Source organism: Delphinus delphis, chromosome X, assembly GCF_949987515.2.
Source record: "Delphinus delphis chromosome X, mDelDel1.2, whole genome shotgun sequence".
NCBI lineage: Eukaryota > Metazoa > Chordata > Mammalia > Artiodactyla > Delphinidae > Delphinus > Delphinus delphis.
The window spans coordinates 95,836,303-95,855,182 of record NC_082704.1 but is presented as its reverse complement, the minus strand read 5'-3'; the positions used below and the strand labels follow the sequence as shown (position 1 = coordinate 95,855,182).

Sequence of the window (18,880 nt, the reverse complement as noted above, 5' to 3'; positions counted from 1 at the left end):
CCAATTGATGCTGTGAAGAGGTACAGAACTATAGTGGTTGTAGTTACAATGAAAAGAAAGCGATGAATGGAAAAGAGTGATTTTGATTGAATGAATATAGGGACATGGTGACTGATGGCACTGTTGGACTTCAACAAACCTTTGAAATGAAAGAGAATTAAAAAGTAGCATATATGAATGTAAATTAGGTGCTACGCCTTCACAAATCAATCTTTGTAGCTGGCTGTACTTGTTTTGTGTAATTGAATTTTTAAAAACTTTTATTTGTAAATGAAATGTCCTTTATCCTACTAATCTCCACATATAGCCCTTGTAGTCATTAGTAAAACTCCAAACCTTATCAGTCAATTTATTGAAATGGCCATGCAAGTTTATTATGTTTTATACTCTCTTTGATGCTTTTCTTTCCTCCCACTCTTGTACTTTATTGTTCTCTTGACAACTGTTTACCTCAATGTTATGATATTTTAAGGGTTTTGTTTTCTAATTTTTAAATCCAGCAGCAGATATTTGCCCTGTGATCTTAATAACATATTCCCTGTGACTGTGTGAGTCAGTCTCCAACTGCGTTTTGTAGCCGTCACATGGGTGTTTGTAGATACTGGAATTTGATCTTTTCCAGCGTCTTTCTGGACATAGTATTTACCTATCACTACTAGATAAGTCTATGTAAAGAAGCATCAATGACAAGAAGCTGGATTCATTTCTTCCATGCTAAGATGAAAAAGGTGGTTCAAGGTTCTACTTTAGGGTTTGACATGACAGCTGTATTTCATGCGCTCTAAATGATCTTTATCTATCTTGCATGAACTAATGGGATGCTACTGTGGTCTATTTTAGACTATATTCAAGTTGAAGAGCAATGGTTTCATACTTTTCGAGGACTGCACATTTAAACCATTTACTGGACCATCTACATGAGAGTACTTATATTTTACTCCATTTATTGAGAAAACATATTACCAAAAGTTACTCTAAATTCAGAAACATTTTAAAGTAAAGTTTCTTTTTATTAACTATTAGAGCACATACTGAAATCTGTTAGTTGAATTTTTAAAACAGATGTGAGAGTCTGCAGCCTAAAAATCGGGAACCATTTCCATAGATTATGGAAACCTATTAATAGTTTCAGTGTTCGAAGTCTGTTAATGATATCGAAGAGATACCTTTGGATGAATTTTATTTACATTTTTGGAAGGGAATAAAACAGTGAAATTCAAATAAAATTTTTCTGTTTTCCTATTACTGGACTTACATCCAATGGGAGTATTGTGATAGAGATCATCTAACTTTGGAATATTAAATGAGAGAAGAGTGTTTTATGCTGTACTTACTACATTGTAGTTCCTGGTTAGTTTACTTTTCCCCTTCCTCTGGACCACTTTTCTATTGCCAGGAGTCCTCAGCTGATACCACCCTCTGCAACCATATTCCCTTTGAAAGCAATGCCAGGCTATTTCCTGGTTTCCCAAACCCTTGTGATCATTTCATCATATCCTAGTTTATCACTAATAAGTGTTCCCTTGCCTAGGTGTTAATATTTAACTTCAAAGCTATTAATTTATAATCAACAAATATTCTTCTGGATTGCATTCCTCTAACCAATGAGAATACATATTTCATGGTGGGAACTTAGACCTTTGGCCAGATGGTTGGGAAAATGATTTTTCACAAGGAATTCTATTAGAGGAAGTTCCATCATGACACAGAGATGGCCTCCAATTCTGACCAATTCCAGAGGTTTCAAATCAGAAATATCCCTTCTTTCCTTATAGTTTCATTTAAAAATACATACATACATATATATATATATTTAAAATATATATATATATACTGTATATATTTATATATATATTTTATATTTATCTCTTAAAGATATCATGGAACTTCATTGTTTCATTTCTAGAGTGATTTGGGATGACAAACATAAGAGTCTCTTATCTTCACTATTGCTTGGGACAGAATTAGAGATGTGTAATTAGACTATTAATTATTCACCAGCTAATGACTGGAGAGATGAATGATGAGACTTTCCACACATTATTTTATGAATTAATTTGGTCACCATGCCATTCAGTATCAAAATTGTGATTTGTAAAAATATAATTTGGATCTTATTGGTTATTCTCTGATGTAGACATAAACATTCTTATTTGACTTACTTTTCTCTTTCTAATTTAGCGTTTCTTTTTTGTTGGTTTTACCTTTGTTAGTTTGTAGTGGCTTCCTTCCTAGAATCCAGTAGTGTGGAGAATAATCAAATAGGACTAAGGCAATAATGGCTGTTTGAGTATGGAGAAAGGTATATAGTGTGTGATGTGTGTGTATGTGTGTGTGTATATGTGTATACATGTGCACATGCACTATGTGTGTATACATTAGATTAAGGGAGACAGATATATTAGGCCAATTTTATGAAGTTCCCAGTATCATTGATGAAAACTTACGAATAGTAGCAATTTCATTTCAGTCAATGGTATGTTTAAAGATATTTTTATGTTGCCTACAGATTTAGTAAAGATCAAATGATGCCAGTGACACTATAGGAGTATCTTGTTCTTAAACTTGTAGCATTCAGAGGCATTGTTTCTGTGGTAATAGAAAATAAAGATAACTTCAAAACAGCATCATGAGGATATTGAAATGAAATTAAATTAGAGTTCCTTTATGATCCTGAAACTTGAATCAGTTTTGATTCATTCCAAAAAAATAAATCAGTCAGAACTCTGGAACTTTATGACTGTACTGCCATATATTTATTCTCTTATCTTCTCTTAAATGATTCTTAAAAACACTTGCACAAAACAATATAAAATTGTATAGTTAGGCTAACAGCATATAGAGATATTTTGTAAATAACATTACAAAGCAGGGCAATAGAAATGAAGCTATATCGGAATAAGGAAATGACACTGTATAGTAAATTGAATCCACAGAAAGAAAAGATGAGAACGAGAAATGGTAATGAAATGTAATATAAAAACCTATATAAATAGATTTTTCCTTTCTTCTCTTAACATCTTTAGAAGACATAAGGTTATATAAAATAACAATTATAACACTAGATTGTTGGGTTTGTGACACATAAAGATGTAATTCTATGTGACAGTAAAGAAAAGGAATAGAACTATATTGGAGCAACATTTCATAACATAGTAGAATTGAGTTAGTATAAATCTAGAGTAGATGCTAAGTTGAGATGCATATTATAATCCTGAGAGCAAGCAATAAGAAAATAACGTAAAAATGCAGTTAAAAATCATTGAGGAATCAACATGGTATACTAGAAAGAATCCACTTAATATAGAAGAAGACAATAAAGAAGAAACAAAAGAAAAAATATGAAGCATACAAAAGACAAATAAAGTAGCAGATATAAATCCAAAAATATCAGTAATAACCCTACATGTGAATGGACTAAACAAGCTAATCAAAAGACAGAAATTGTCAGGCTTGATTTAAAAAAAAAAAACAAAAAACGATTGGGGGGCAGGGAAGAAGGCAGAAGAGTAAGATGCAGAGATCACCTTCCTCCCCACAGATACACCAGAAATACATCTACACGTGGAACAACTCCTACAGAACATCTACTACTGAATGTTGGCAGAAGACCTCAGACCTCCCAAAAGGCAAGAAAGTCCCCACGTACCTGGGTAGGGCAAAAGAAAAAAGAATAAACAGAGACAAAAGAATAGGAATGGGACCTGCACCAGTGGGAGGGAGCTGTGAAGGAGGAAAGGTTTCCAAACACTAGGAAGCCCCTTCCCAGGAAGAGACTGCGGGGGGGCTGATGGGGGAAGCTTCAGCTATGGAGGAGAGCACAACAACAGGAGTGCGGAGGGCAAAGTGGAGACTTTAAAATAAAGACTATTACAAGAGACAGAGAAGGATACTACATAATGATCAAGGGATCAATCCAAGAAGGAGATATAAAAAATTGTAAATATTTATGCACCCAGCATAGGAGAACTTCAATACATAAGGCAAATGCAAACAGCCATAAAAAGGGAAATCGACAGTAACACAATCATAGTAGGGGGCTTTAACACCCCACTTTCACCAATGGACAGATCAAAATGAAAATAAATAAGGAAACACAAGCTTTAAGTGATACATTAAACAAGATGGACTTAATTGATATTTATAGGAGATTCCATCCCAAAATAATAGTATACATTTTCTTCTCAAGTAGTCATGGAACATTCTCCGGATAGATCATATCTTGGGTCACAAATCAAGCCTTGGTAAATTTAAAGAAATTGAAATTGTATCAAGTATCTTTTCCGACCACAACACTATGAGACTAGATATCAGTTACATGAAAACAACTGTAAAAAACACAGACACATGGAGGTTAGACAGTATGCTACTAAATGACTAAGAGATCACTGAAGAAATCAAAGAGGAAATCAAAAAATACCTAGAAAGAAATGACAATGGAGACACGATGACCCAAAACCTATGGGATGCAGCAAAAGCAGTTCTAAGAGGGAAGTTTATAGCAATAAAATCCTACCTTAAGATCAACAAACATCTCAAATAAACAACCTAACCTTACAGCTAAAGCAATTAGAGAAAGAGGAACAAAAAACACCCATAGTTAGCAGAAGGAAAGATATCATAAAGATCAGATCAGAAATAAATGAAAAATAAATGAAGGAAATGATAGCAAAGATCAGTAAAACTAAAAGCTGGTTCTTTGAGAAGATAAACAAAATTGATAAACCATTAGCCAGACTCATCAAGAAAAAAAGGGAGAAGACTCAAATCAATAGAATTAGAAATGAAAACAGAGAAGGAATAACTGACACTGCAGAAATACAAAGGATCATGAGAGATTACTACAAGCAACTGCATGCCAGTAAAATGGACAACCAGGAAGAAATGAACAAAGTCTTAAAAAAGCACAGTGTTCTGAGACAGAAGCACAAAGAAATAGAAAATAAAAACAGACCAATCACAAGCAGTGAAATTGAAACTGTGATTAAAAATCTTCCAACAAACAAAAGCCCAGGACCAGATGGCTTCACAGGCAAATTCTATCAAACATTTAGAGAAGAGCTAACACCTATCCTTCTCAAAGACTTCCAAAATATAGCAGAGGGAGGAACATTCCCAAACTCATTCTACGAGGCCACCATCACCCTGATACCAAAACCAAAGATGTCACACACACACATACACAAAAAAAACTACAGACCAATATCACTGATGAACATAGATGCAAAAATCCTCAACAAAATACTAGCAAACAGAATCCAACATCACATTAAAAGGATTGTACACCATAATCAAGTGGGGTTTGTCCCGGGAATGCAAGGATTTTTCAATATGTGAAAATCAAGGTGATACACCATATTAACAAACTGAAGGATAAAAACCATGTGATAATCTCAATAGATGCAGAAAAAGCTTTCAACAAAATTCAACACCCATTTATGATAAAAACTCTCCAAAAAGTAGACATAGAGGGGACTTACCTCAACATAATAAAGGCCATATGTGACAAACCCACAGCCAACATTGTTCTCAGTGGTGAAAAACTGAAACCATTTCCTCTAAAATCGGGAGCAAGACAAGGATGCTCACTCTCACCATTATTATTCAGCATAGTTTTGGAAGTTTTAGCCACAGCGATCAGAGAAGAAAATAAAATAAAGGAATCCAAATCAGAAAAGAAGTAAAGCTGTCACTGTTTGCAGATCACATGATACTATACATAGAATATCCTAAGGATGCTACCAGAAAACTACCAGAGCTAATCAATGAATTTTGTAAAGTAACAGGATACAAAATTAATGCACAGAAATCTCTTTCATTCCTATGCACTAATGATGAAAATTGGAAAGAGCAATTAAGGGAACGCTCCCATTTACCATTACAACCAAAAGAATAATATACCTAGGAATAAACCTACCTAAGGGGACAAAAGACCTGTATGCAGAAAACTATAAGACACTGATGAAAGAAATTAAAGATGATACAAACAGATGGAGAGCTGTACCATGTTCTTGGATTGGAAGAATCAATATTGTGAAAATGACTATACTACCCAAAGCAATCTACAGATTCAATGCAATCCCTGTCAAACTGCAAATGGCATTTTTCACAGAGCTAGAACAAAAAATTTCACGATTTGTATGGAAACAAAAAAGACTCCAAATACCCAAAGCAGTCTTGAGAAAGAAAAACGGAGCTGGAAGAATCAGGCTCCCTGACTTCAGACTATACTACAAAGCTACAGTAATCAAGACAGTATGGTACTGGCACAAAAACAGAACTATAGATCAGTGGAACAGGATAGAAAGCCCAAAGATAAACCCACGCATGTATGGTCACCTTATCTTTGATAAAGGACACAAGAATATACAGTGGAGAAAAGGGAACCTCTTCAATAAATGGTGCTGGGAAAACTGGACAGCTACTTGTAAAAAAATATTAGAATACTTCCTAACACCATACACAAAAATAAGCTCAACATGGATTCAAGACCTAAATGTAAGGCCAGACACTATAAAACTCTTAGAGGAAAATACAGGCAGAACACTCTATGACATAAATCACAGCAAGATCCTTTTTGTCCCACCTCCTAGAGAAATGGAAATAAAAATAAACAAATGGGACCTAATGAAACTTCAAAGCTTTTTCACAGCAAAGGAAACCATAAACAAGACCAAAAGACAACCCTCAGAATGGGAGAAAATATTTGCAAATGAAGCAACTGACAAAGGATTAATCTCCAAAATTTATAAGAAGCTCATACAGCTCAATAATAAAAAAACAAACAACTCAATCCAAAAATGGGCAGAAGACCTAAATAGACATTTCTCCAAAGAAGGTTTACAGATTGCCAACAAACACATGAAAGAATGCTCAACATCATTAATCATTAGAGAAATGAAAATCAAAACTACAATGAGATATCACCTCACACCGGTCAGAATGGCCATCATCAAAAAATCTAGAAACAATAAATGCTGGAGAGGGTGTGGAGAAGAGGGAACACTCTTGCACTGCTGGTGGGAATGTGAATTGGTTCAGCCACTATGGAGAACAGTATGGAGGTTCCTTAAAAAACTAAAAATAGAACTACCATATGATCTCGCAATCCCACTACTGGACATGTACCCTGAGAGAACCATAATTCAAAAAGAGTCATGTACCACAATATTCATTGCAGCACTATTTACAATAGCCAGGACATGGAAACAACCTAAGTGTCCATCATCAGATGAATGGATAAAGAAGATGTGGCACATACATACAATGGAATAATACTCAGCCATAAAAAGAAACAAAATTGAGTTATTTGTCATGAGGTGGATGGACCTAGAGTCTGTCATATAGAGTGAAGTAAGTCAGAAAGAGAAAAACAAATACTGTATGCTAACACAAAGATATGGAATCTAAAAAAATAAGTAAATAAATAAATGGTTCTGATGAACCTAGGGGCAGGACAGAAATAAATACGCAGATGTAGAGAATGGACTTGAGAAAATGGTGAGGGGGAATGGTAAGCTGGGATGAAGTGAGAGAGTAGCATGGACATATATACACTACCAAATGTGAAATAGATGGCTAGTGGGGAGCAGCTGCATAGCACAGGGAGATCAGCTTGGTGCTTTGTGACCACCTAGAGGGGTGGGATAAGGAGGGTGGGAGGGAGACAGAAGAGGGAGTAGATATGGGGATATATGTATACATATAGCTGATTCACTTTGTTATACAGCAGAAACTAACACACCATTGTAAAGCAATTATACTCCAATAAAGATGTTAAAAAATATTTTTTAAATAAAAGTTTTGTTCATATAAGAAAAAAGTGTCAGTGGAGTGTTGGTAAATTTATACCACTTCCTCTGCCTACATCTGCCTTGTCCACTGGAACTCTCCACATCCATAGGCAGCCTTATTACTCCATTATCCATGCTCCTGTACCACTAAAGTAGCATTTGTTACTTGTAGTTATTTATGTAATGTGGTTAATATATTTTGAATTATCATATTTTTATGTTTCTTTTCATGTGGAATTTACTCCATGGTTGGCCAGAGATGTTCAGCTTCTTTAGCAGGAATGGGGATGAAGGGTAAGAAGAGGGCACTTATAGCAGGAATGCAAATCAAAGTTTCAGTGTTCATTTTTATTTTTTAATTTCCAGATCAGAATTTTTCTGTCCGCAGCAATACTGTGGTCTTAAAAATTAGACATGGTACTGAACAAAATATTTTTTCTTTGTGTCTTAGGCTCTCACTGTCATGTCAATAGCCAAAAGTGGCTTAAGTTTCTTGTGGTTGGAAGTGATGTAGGAGTTTCAAAGTCACTGAGGATGACTGAGTTAAGACCCAGGCAATCTGTTGTGGAGCCTGACTAAATGAGAGGGACTCCATTGAATAGGTAGAAGAGTCGGAGATGGTTGGCTCTGCAGCCACAGCATTAATGAAAAATATATGATGACTGGGAAGTGGCTGAGTCACTTATGAGACCCTCTTGGTCCTGGGTGGGACTAAGGGGAGAGACTCAGGATCCCTATCTCAGGCCTCAGTAGCAGATGGCAACATGTCAGTAGGCTCCAGGTAGAGAGGGGGCATTGCCAAAGAGACTGAGTATCCAGAAAAGTAGTGACAGATGCATGTACAGACACAAGAGCCCGTCTCTCCTCCCTCATGAAAGCCCACTGCAGGGCTGATCCATGTTCTGAGAGACCTTACACATTTTGGAGATCCCTTCTTTATAAAATAATATCAAATTCTAAATACAAAAATTACATGCATAGCTTTAGAAGAGGCTCATGAAAGTGAGGAAACCTGAAGTTGAAGCTTTATTTAGTAGAAAATATACCTACCTCTTCCCAGCTACCATCTTGTTGGGGGGATGGGAAGGTCTGAAATTTTGACTATGCACACCCCCCTAGTGTCTCTCTGTGTGTCTAAACTCCATCTTCTTATAAGGACACCAGTCAGATTGGATTAGGGCCCACTCTAAGAGCTTCATTTTACCTTAATCACCTCTTTAAAGGCCTTAACTCCAAATACAATTACATTCTGGAATACTGAGGGTTAGGTTTTTAACATATGACTTTTGGAGGCACATATTTCAGACCATAACAATGCCATGTGTCTTCTGTTATTAAAAATATATATATAAATTGGGTGTTGTATTTTACAATAAATTTTATATTGCTGTATTCAAAGTAATATGCTTAATGTTTCCTGTCTTTTGTGCCTGTTATAGAATGAATTGTGTCTCCCTAGAATTCACTTGTTGAAGCCCTAACCCCCATTATGACTGTATTTGGAGATAGAACCTTTAGGATGTAATTATGGTTAAAGATGTCATAAGGGTGGGACCCTAAGCTGTCTTCTTAGGAAGAGAGATCTCACCAGAAACTGAATTGGCTGGCACCTTGCTTTGCTTGTTCTTGGACTTCTTGCCTCCAAAACTGTGAGAAAATAAATTTCTATTGTTTAAGTTACCCAGCCTATGGTATTCTGTTATGACAGCCTGAGCAGACTAATACAGTACCTAACATCCTTTGATATAATTTCATTTGTTTATAACCAGTAATCATTTTTATGATGTGATTTTCATTGAAAAATAAACTTTTTTGATTTGTATTTTCCATAATATAAAACTCAAAATAGAAGCAGAATCTAAACATCATGTACCCTTCATTGAAACTGTAAAGTAGGATATCACTTAAAATAAGACTACTATAACTGTTACTTTCTAATTCTATTGATTTTTTTTTAACTTCGGTTAACATTTTACTGTATTTCCTTCAAGTCAATTTTATGCATATTTATTTCGTAGTTGAGATTCCCTTCTAAACATATTTTAATCCTGCTTTATTAACTTAAACATTTCCCTGTTTTGTTAAAAACTCTTTACAAACATCACTTTTAATTACAAAGAGATACCGTTTTTTATGGAACCATTCCCATTCTGTTGGACTCATTGATTTTTAAACAAATTGTTCATACACCAAAATAAATATACTTAGAAAAACTAACTCTCTTCCCTTTATAAGTATTGGGTGGGCCAAAAAGTTCATTCAGTTAATGAATACATTGTTCAATAAAGTTCTTGGTGAAAATGAAAAATGTCTATTTTTACTTAAAACGGAACAAACTTTTTGGCCAGCCCAATAAATTTAATTCCATTTGTGATTTCACTTCTTTTATCTTTAAAAACTTTATATCTTTCTTACTTTTGCATGACCATTATAGTATCTTATTTAATGGAGTTTCATCTAAGAATGGAAATATTTCAAAGCAACAGCATAAGAAGTGATTCTGGAACAGTGCAGTGAAGTGGATTAAAGAGCATGACTTTTGAATCAGACAGATGCAGACTTAAATTCTAGCTCTTTTGTACTTTTGTGACTTTGTACAAAGTACTTAACCTGTTTAAGCTCCAATTTCAATATCTGTAAAATTGACAATAATAATTCTTAAACTTCTTTGGTTGATAAAAAGTATTAGAAATAATAAAATGTGTATTACATGATGCATAGTAGATTATTATTTAAATAAATTATGATCTATGGCTTTCATATGCCAAAATGTTTTCTTAAATTATTCCAGTGGGATAACCATTAGTGACATACTAAAAACTGACTGTTGTGATATTATTTCAGGAAATAGAATATTTTAAAAATCTGTTCTATTAGAAATAAATGTTTTGTTGTTATAAGAATGCCAGAAAACCAGTATTTGTCAAGTGTGTCTTTTATTTTTAAAAAAATTTATTGAAGGGGGTGGGATGAATGGGGAGATTGGGATTGACTTATATACTCTTGATACTATGTATAAAATAGATAACTAATGAGAACCTACAGCACAGGGAACTCTACCCAGTGCTCTGTGATGACCTAAATGAGAAGGAAATCCAAAAAGAGGGGATATATGTATACGTATAGCTGATTCACTTTGCTGTACTGTGTAAACTAACACAATATTGTAAAGCAACTATACTCCAATACAAATTAAAAATAATAAATAAACTGGAAATGAACCCAAAGATCATCTATTCAATCCCACTTACTTTTCACATAAGGAAAAGTCTACTTTTCTTCAGAAAATAAGATCTTGATAGAAGTAAACAGCATTTACATACATATTTAACAAGTTTCTAAGCGATTACTCTAGACAGAATTCAATTTGGTGTTTTTTTAACATTACTTTCTCATATGAAAGTTATTATTTCCTAAAAATTTTTTTTTACTGAAGTATAGTTGATTTACAATGTTGTGTTAATCTTTGTTGTACAGCAAAGTGACTCAGTTGTATACATATATATGTATATACTTTTTCATATTCTTTTCCATTATGGCTTATCACAGGATATTGAATATAGTTCCCTATGCTATACAGTAGGACCTTGTTGTTTATCCATCCTGTATATAACAGTTTACATCTACCAATCCCAAACTCCCAATCCTTCCCTCCCCCACGCCCATCCCTCTTGGCAACCACAAGTCTGTTCTCTATGTCTGTGAGTCTGTTTCTGTTTTGTAGATATGTTCATTTGTGTTGTATTTTATTTTATTTATTTTTTAATAAATTTATTTATTTTTCGCTGCCTTGGGTGTTTGTTGCTGCTTGTGGGCTTTCTCTAGCTGTGGCGAGTGGGGGCTACTCTTTGTTTCAGTGCATGGGCTTCTCATTGTGGTGGGGTCTAGGCACACAAGCTTCAATAATTGTGGCTTGCGGGCTCTAGAGCTCAGGCTCAGTAGTTGTGGCACACGGGTTTAGTTGTTCCATGGCATGTGGGATCTTCCTGGACCAGGGCTTGAACCCATGTCCCTTGCATTGGTAGGCAGATTCTTAACCACTGTGCCACCAGGGAAGCCCTGTGTCGTATTTTAGATTCCACATATAAGTGATATATCGTATTCGTCTTTCTCTTTCTGACTTACTTCACTTAGCATGATAATATCTAGTTCCATCCATGCTGCTGCAAATGGCATTATTTCATTCATTTTAATGGCTGAGTAATAGTCCATTGTATATATATCCCACATCTTGTTTATCCATTCATCTTTCAATGGACATTTAGGTTGTTTCCATGTCTCGGCTATTGTAAGTAGTGCTGCAATGGACATTGGGGTGCATGTATCTTTTCAAATTATAGTTTTGTCTGAGTATATGCCCAGGAGTGGAATTGCTGGATCATATGGCAACTTTATTTTTACTTTTTTGAGGAACCTCCGTACTGGAGGTTTTCATAGTGGCTGCACCAATTTTCATTCCCACCAACAGTGTAGTAGGGTTCCCTTTTCTCCACACCCTCTCCAGCATTTGTTATTTGTACACTTTTTAATGATAGCCATTCTGACTGGTGTGAGGTGGTATCTCATTGTAGTTTTGATTTGCATTTTTCTAATAATTAGCGATGATGAGCATCTTTTCATGTGCCTGTTATCCATCTGTATGTCTTCTTTGGAGAATTGTCTATTTAGGTCTTTGGCCCATTTTCTGATCGGGTTGTTTGCTTTTTTGTTATTCAGTTGTGTGAATTGTTTGTGTATTTTGGAAATTAAGCCCTTGTGGGTCACATCATTTGCAAATATTTTCTCCCAGTCTGTAGGTTGTTGTGTTTTCATTAGATAAAATGGGAATTTTATTTAAATTTTTATGAGTTTAAAATAGAAAGCACATGACTTTTAATGTTACCACTTCCTACACTTGGTCCTTGATGATTCATGCAATAAATTAAATGCTCTAATTCAGTAAGGCAAAAATTCTAATGCTCTTCTTGTTTTAGAAAGTTCGTTGTGCTTTTAAAATCTAATGGTGTATTAACTGTGAACAAAAGAAGGAAGTTTCGTTACTTAAATCCTTATTGTTTGTGCATTATAAAAATCAGTTTTCAGATCACAGGTACTTGTGATCATCATGTTATTCTTGGAGCATTATTATTGTCACAGCTCCCAGTAGTGTTAACATTAACGTGGGTGGTTTCTGTTTTGACATCTTATGGTATGAGGATGCAGGTATGGAAGAATGATTTTGGAATTAAAGCCAAGCTATTCAAATTTATTGCTCTTTTATCAGCAAATACATGTCTATCAGGATATGTTAGCTGTGATAAAATTCTTCAACATTTAGAAAGTAGCAGTATGGTTAATAGAATTGGGTTGTTAATCCAAGATATGTGTGTATGTTTCATTATGGAAATAAATGTATTAAAGTTCAAAATAATCATAAATGTTATTAGCTTTCCCATTTAAATTTGATGTCAGTGAGTGAGGAGTTCTGTACAAGTGAAATTATATGTTTTACACAGTAAATGAGAAAGTATAATTTTGTAGATTAAAATTTAATAACTCATTTCAATTAATTTTCTTCTACTCTGTAATCTCAGAAGGTTCAAATAGAAAACCTAGCATAAATGTAATCAAATGTAAAATGTAATCAAATCAATTATAAGAGTCAACTCTGTAAAACTACTAACCACACATAAAATCTATTGACAAAACATAATTGTAAATATTGTCTTATCGTTTGATGAAGGTAGGCCTTGAGATATATTCAAAATGAAAAGAATGGAACAAGTCTCATGTAGAGGAGGAAAACTAATTATTCCTTTACCCTTCTAAGTTCTTGGCTGAACCTCAAGAATAAAAGATTAACAGGAGGAAAAAAAACATACTCAATTACCTATGTAAGTAGTATGGTAGCCTCAGAGAGATATGACTCAGAAGGCAGCCAGAGGACTGAGGTGTATGTGCAGTCCTGACCTAAGGTGTATAGGGGTCTAAGGCTTCAAAGGGTGGCAGGGGGGTGGAATTTACTGGAAGGTGAGAGGAGGCAATGTTTGGTAAAGATAGATTGCCCTGCCAGATAAGTCTCCGGTGTGGAAAAGTTATCTGTAGTAATAGCTCCCTTCCTGGTGCAGGCCCCCTTTCTAATGTAAATTTGCTTTAGAAATGTAGATTTCCCTTACAAATCGATAACTTCTACTCTGTTTTCAAAACTTCTCCTGTCTCTGCAGTTTCTCCAAATAATTGATATGCGAAAGAGGCATATTTTAGGGTGCCTTATTCTGCTACCCCTCACTTCATAACAGCCTCTGTAAAGTGCTGTTAAAGAACAAAATTCAGCTGAGTAAATTTTAAAGCTCTTCCTGGCTTTCAGCAATTCATCAGTCAGTCAGCATTCAATCTAGCAGATAGAAAGGAGCTCTGAAGGCAAGAGAGTTTTATAGGCAGAAGGGGGCAAGAACAGGAAGTTGAACTGAGGCAGTGAGAGGGAACAGAATATGTCACCCCCAAATGTCCCACTTTGGCGTGGGGATTGTTTTGAGCTAATGGCAATTGAGAACCAGCAGACTCATGAAAAGCATTTTACCTCTCCCTTAACTGCTTAAAAGAATTTAGATAGGGGGCCTGTACCAGGAAGAGAGCTATTACCAGCAACAACTTTTTACATCAGAAAGACTTATTTTCATGGCTTGGCAAATATTTGTTTACCAAACACTTGTACTTCCCATCTTCCCATGAATTTCCTTCCTCCTCTTTGAAGCCCCAGATCCCTACCCACTTCTCCGAAGCTCAGCATAGTATGTAAACCTCAACTGCCTGACTACCTTTGAATCTTCATGTCTTTGTGGGGCTCCCATAGGTATGTAATTAAATTTGTTCTTTTCCCCTGTTAATCTGTCTTATGTCAATTTGATTATTCGACCAGCCAACGAATTTAGAAGGGAAGAAAGGAAAAGTTTTCTGCCCCTACAGCAAAAAAAGCAGATTGGTTATTCCGAGCTTACTTTAGGGAATGGCAGGTGTCTGTCAGGCAGATAACGTAAGTAGTGCTGATCAGGCGATTTCTGATTGACTGGTTTAAGATTCCATTTCTGGGAGAGCCAAAACTGTAAGAAGTCTTGATTTGGTGAAGTGGGGCTTAGTATAAGCAGCTCCATTTTGGGCCTGTTGTCTTCACCAATGCAAAAATGCATTCTTTGGCCTCAATGTGTTACTGAGGGCCTGCTCTCTGCTGAGCACTATGGAATACTCAAATGAATACCGTGTAGTCTCCCTCAAGAAACTCTCAGTTTAGTGGTTCCCTGATAGTTTTCCTTAGGCTCTCAGTTGCATTTGATAGAAGCAACTATTTCCTCCTGACGTCCTGTCTTAGCTTTGCATGCAAGGAAGTATTCCAGTTTCTTCATAAGGCTCTGAGCTGTTTGTTTTACCTCTAGGATTTCAAGTTAATGGACATCATCTCATTGAATTCTTACATAGGCTTTAGTGCGGCTACTTCTGCTAAGGAGTGGTGTACCATTAAAATTAGATTTTATTTAAACCTATAGTGATTCCAGTGTAATGAAGATACATAGGAATAATGCAAATGCAGATGGGAAATGCGTCAAAATCAAAGAGAAGGAATGATGTTTGTTTTCCAAACAAAGGAGCTTTATGTATGCAACACGATTTCTTCCACTAGCTTTGACTGGCCCAGGGCCACAGCAAGCTTAACAACTCTGGAACCAAGCTGTCTCCTTCCACTCCCACAAACATGGCCTTCCTCTTATTCATCTGTACTATCTTTAAGGTTTGAGCTTTCAGAATCATCTTTCTGCTTTTACTTTTTCCCACTTTTCACTAGTTACAGGACCGCAAACTGCTGAGGGTGTTTATAGAGTTAAGTACTAGATCTGGCATTCTCTGTTAAAAGCTTATGGTAAATTCTCTGTTAAATGCTTACGGTAAGTGACCTTCTCTGCTCACTAAATGAGTTAGACCTAAACACCCAAATCCCCACCGGAAAACACTCTTGCCAAATTTGTATTAGATGGCTATAGAGTGGTTATGGTGGTAGTGGACATGCATATGAAGACTTCAGATAAAAACATTTCAAGAAATATGACAGTGAAAAAATATATTTTAAAATATAAATTATATACATGTATATGCTATTACATGTATATAATAATATAAATAGATATTTGCTGCTTCAGATACTATAAATTTATATAATCAAAGATATTCTCTGGAAAAATAGGCGATGGATTATGTTACATTGGAGTTTTCTATATTCAGGCATATGTGGTGATAGGCATTCAATGAACATAGGGTGATTAATGATCTATCTAATAGATGTTCTATTGTGTTCATACTTTTTGCAGGTATTTTTCAGTTTTATAATATTATAACAACAATAAAATGGTCTTGACGATAGGGTCCGAGTCATATAACTGTCTGTGTCCCATTAACATGTAAAGGTAGATGTGTATGGCTATAGGCACTTAGTAAGTTCTTTCTCACTATTAATCCTCCAAAGGAAACATCATATGCACATTTCATTGTTAAGGAAAGTTTTAAATTAATTATATAAATTTTAAATTTGAAAATTAAAATTCAATACATATATAAACTATATGACATTGAAATAATTTCATCGAAGTTCAAATGCAAGTAATAGATTGATCGTATTATGCTATAATAATGTTTTTTTCTTTTTTTAGTTTAGTGCTCAAGGAGCATGTATTTCTCATGTACTGCCAGAATTTCTGCTTGAACCAGAAGATTGTAAGAAGTGTATTGAAATTACAGTAAGTGAATTTAATTTCTTGGAAAAATCTGCACTGTTATTGAATTTACTGGTTTTTGGTCTTTGTTAGATTTTATTTTAGAATCTTTGATTTTTTATTTATGAAATATCCTAAGGATTATGCCTCTCTGGACAGTATATATTTGTATTTGTCTAAAAGTCTCTGTGGAGTTCCCATACAGAAATGATTACATGGCTTTCTTAAATATACAGGTAATTGCTTCTTTTAAGGGATTTAGAAATAAAGAATGGTCTGTGCTAATTTAAATTTTTTCTTAAAATACATCCTTAGACTGTATATCTTTCAAAGAAAATACTGGTTTATTTTCCCTGCCACTTGCCACTTCCTTTCTTTAGTTTTAGAGGAGAATAGGGAGAAATTAAACAAGATATTCATTTTTTTTCAAATTATACAATTCATTTTATGAAAACGTATTGAGAAGAGGAATTATCTTGAGAAGCCTGTAGGCTTTGAGGCAACGCTCCTTTAGTTGTGGCACTGTTACTATAGTCACCACATGACATTAGTAGAAGAGCCAAGGGCCTGTTCTTTGGCACTCTGCTGAGTTCCTGTGGCTTCATCCAAAGGGTGTGGCTCCTTTGGGGGTTCAGAATTCAGAATAATTTTGCATCTCATTCTACCACTTCTGCCACAGAGTGAGCTAGTAGCTACATTGTTTGAATAAATCTACAACATGAAATAGGGGCTGTGAGTTCCAGAAAGTTACCTGTGTTGATAGTTTCTATTACTGGCACATGGGGAATTAGAGATCTGGATGAGTGGGAAAAAAAGACATGTAAAGGTTTTATTAAAAGAAAAAAATTGTATGCTAACTAAGTAGTTAAAACTTTGTACTTACATTTGCCTTGCATTGTAATTAATGTTGTGATATTTTATTTCTTATAGTCTTCCACTAATACCTTGCCCAAGTTTTCCAATATACCTAAGGAAAAGCATTCTATTGTTACAGATATTACAAAGTTTGAAACCTGGAGTAAACGGGCATGGACAGATGTATTCCTTCAGACATACAAGGTAACTTTTCCACTCTTGTTCACTGCTAGGGGTTTTTTTTGGTTGATTTATATGAATAGTGTAGTAGTTAAGGTATAGGTAGTGCTGCTGTAAAAGATTAAAAAATACAGTGGCCCAAATAAGAGAGAAATATTATTTCTATCTATTGTGGAGAAGTGGTTTAGAAATAGTGGGTGTCTCTTCCATCCTCAGTACTGGACTTTCATTTCTGGATCAGTTTCTCAGAACAGGGAAGAGCAGGTTAAAGAGTAGAAGACAGGTAAATACCTTTTAAGGATGTCATCTGAAAAATGCATCATTTCCATTTCACATTCCATTGGGCAAAATTTAGTCATATGACTGCACCTAGCTTCAAGGGAAGTTGAGAAATGTAGTCTCTAAAATTGGTAGGTACAGACATATTCTGGTACATAAAAGGAAGGATTAAATAATAGATGTTGGGGGACTTCCCTGGCGACCCAGTGGTTAAGACTCTGTGCTTCCAATGCAAGGGGTGCAGGTTCGATCCCTGGTCGGGGAACTAAGATCCCATATGGTGTGGCACAGCCAAAAAATAAAGAAAGAAAGAAATTAAAGAAAGAAAGAATAGCTATTGGTGAAAATTATGGTCTCTACCTCTAATGCTTAGTAGACTCTTGCTATAAAGTTATTCTGGAGAGATATTTACTAGGAATCATACAACTGTAGGCGAGACCAGGTGTTGATGAGATTCTCCAGTTTGCTTCATGTTAAGTTACATATTTGGGTAGATTATCATAGCATAAATTGCACCTTCACACCCTACATCTTTATTGCTTAAACAAGTCCTGATTTCAGTCTTTGGAATCATTCCCTAGGTTTCCAAATATGGCACTGTGGATCTTGCCCACTAAGACCAATAGAGGCTTTTGCTCTGTCCTCATAGATTACAACCACAGATAGGGTGAGCTGTAGGGTAGGGAGTTAAAAGAAGGAAGAAGTCAAATAGAAGCAGCAATTAGTCACTCAAAGGAAAGGATAAAATAGAAATCTAAATAGTGAGTAATATATTTAAGACTTCTGTCACAAAATGCTTTTTAAATGTGATCTTGTTTATTCTTCACAACCAGTAATATCCTCAGTTTAGAAATGTGGGTACAAAGGTTCACATGCATACATACTTTCTTCCAAGATCACCTGATTTTGGCCATATAAAACCATCTGATGTAGGTAAAGCTTATTTCTTCCTTGTTGTTCTCTGCTGGGGCCCAGGAGCCCAGGTCCCTCTTGTTGCCCTCTGACACTCTAAATCCTCCACTGAGCCAGCCACCC

General features: G+C 35.2%; 1 protein-coding gene across 1 annotated transcript in view; it reads left to right on the top strand.

The window, feature by feature from the left end:
- CFAP47 (cilia and flagella associated protein 47) overlaps window positions 1-18,880 on the top strand; it is a 505,984-nt gene that overhangs the window by 202,192 nt on the left and 284,912 nt on the right. The window contains 3 exon segments of the mRNA XM_069540349.1: window positions 8,245-8,303; window positions 16,469-16,555; window positions 17,462-17,590. Coding sequence (XP_069396450.1) covers window positions 8,245-8,303; window positions 16,469-16,555; window positions 17,462-17,590 — 275 coding nt within the window.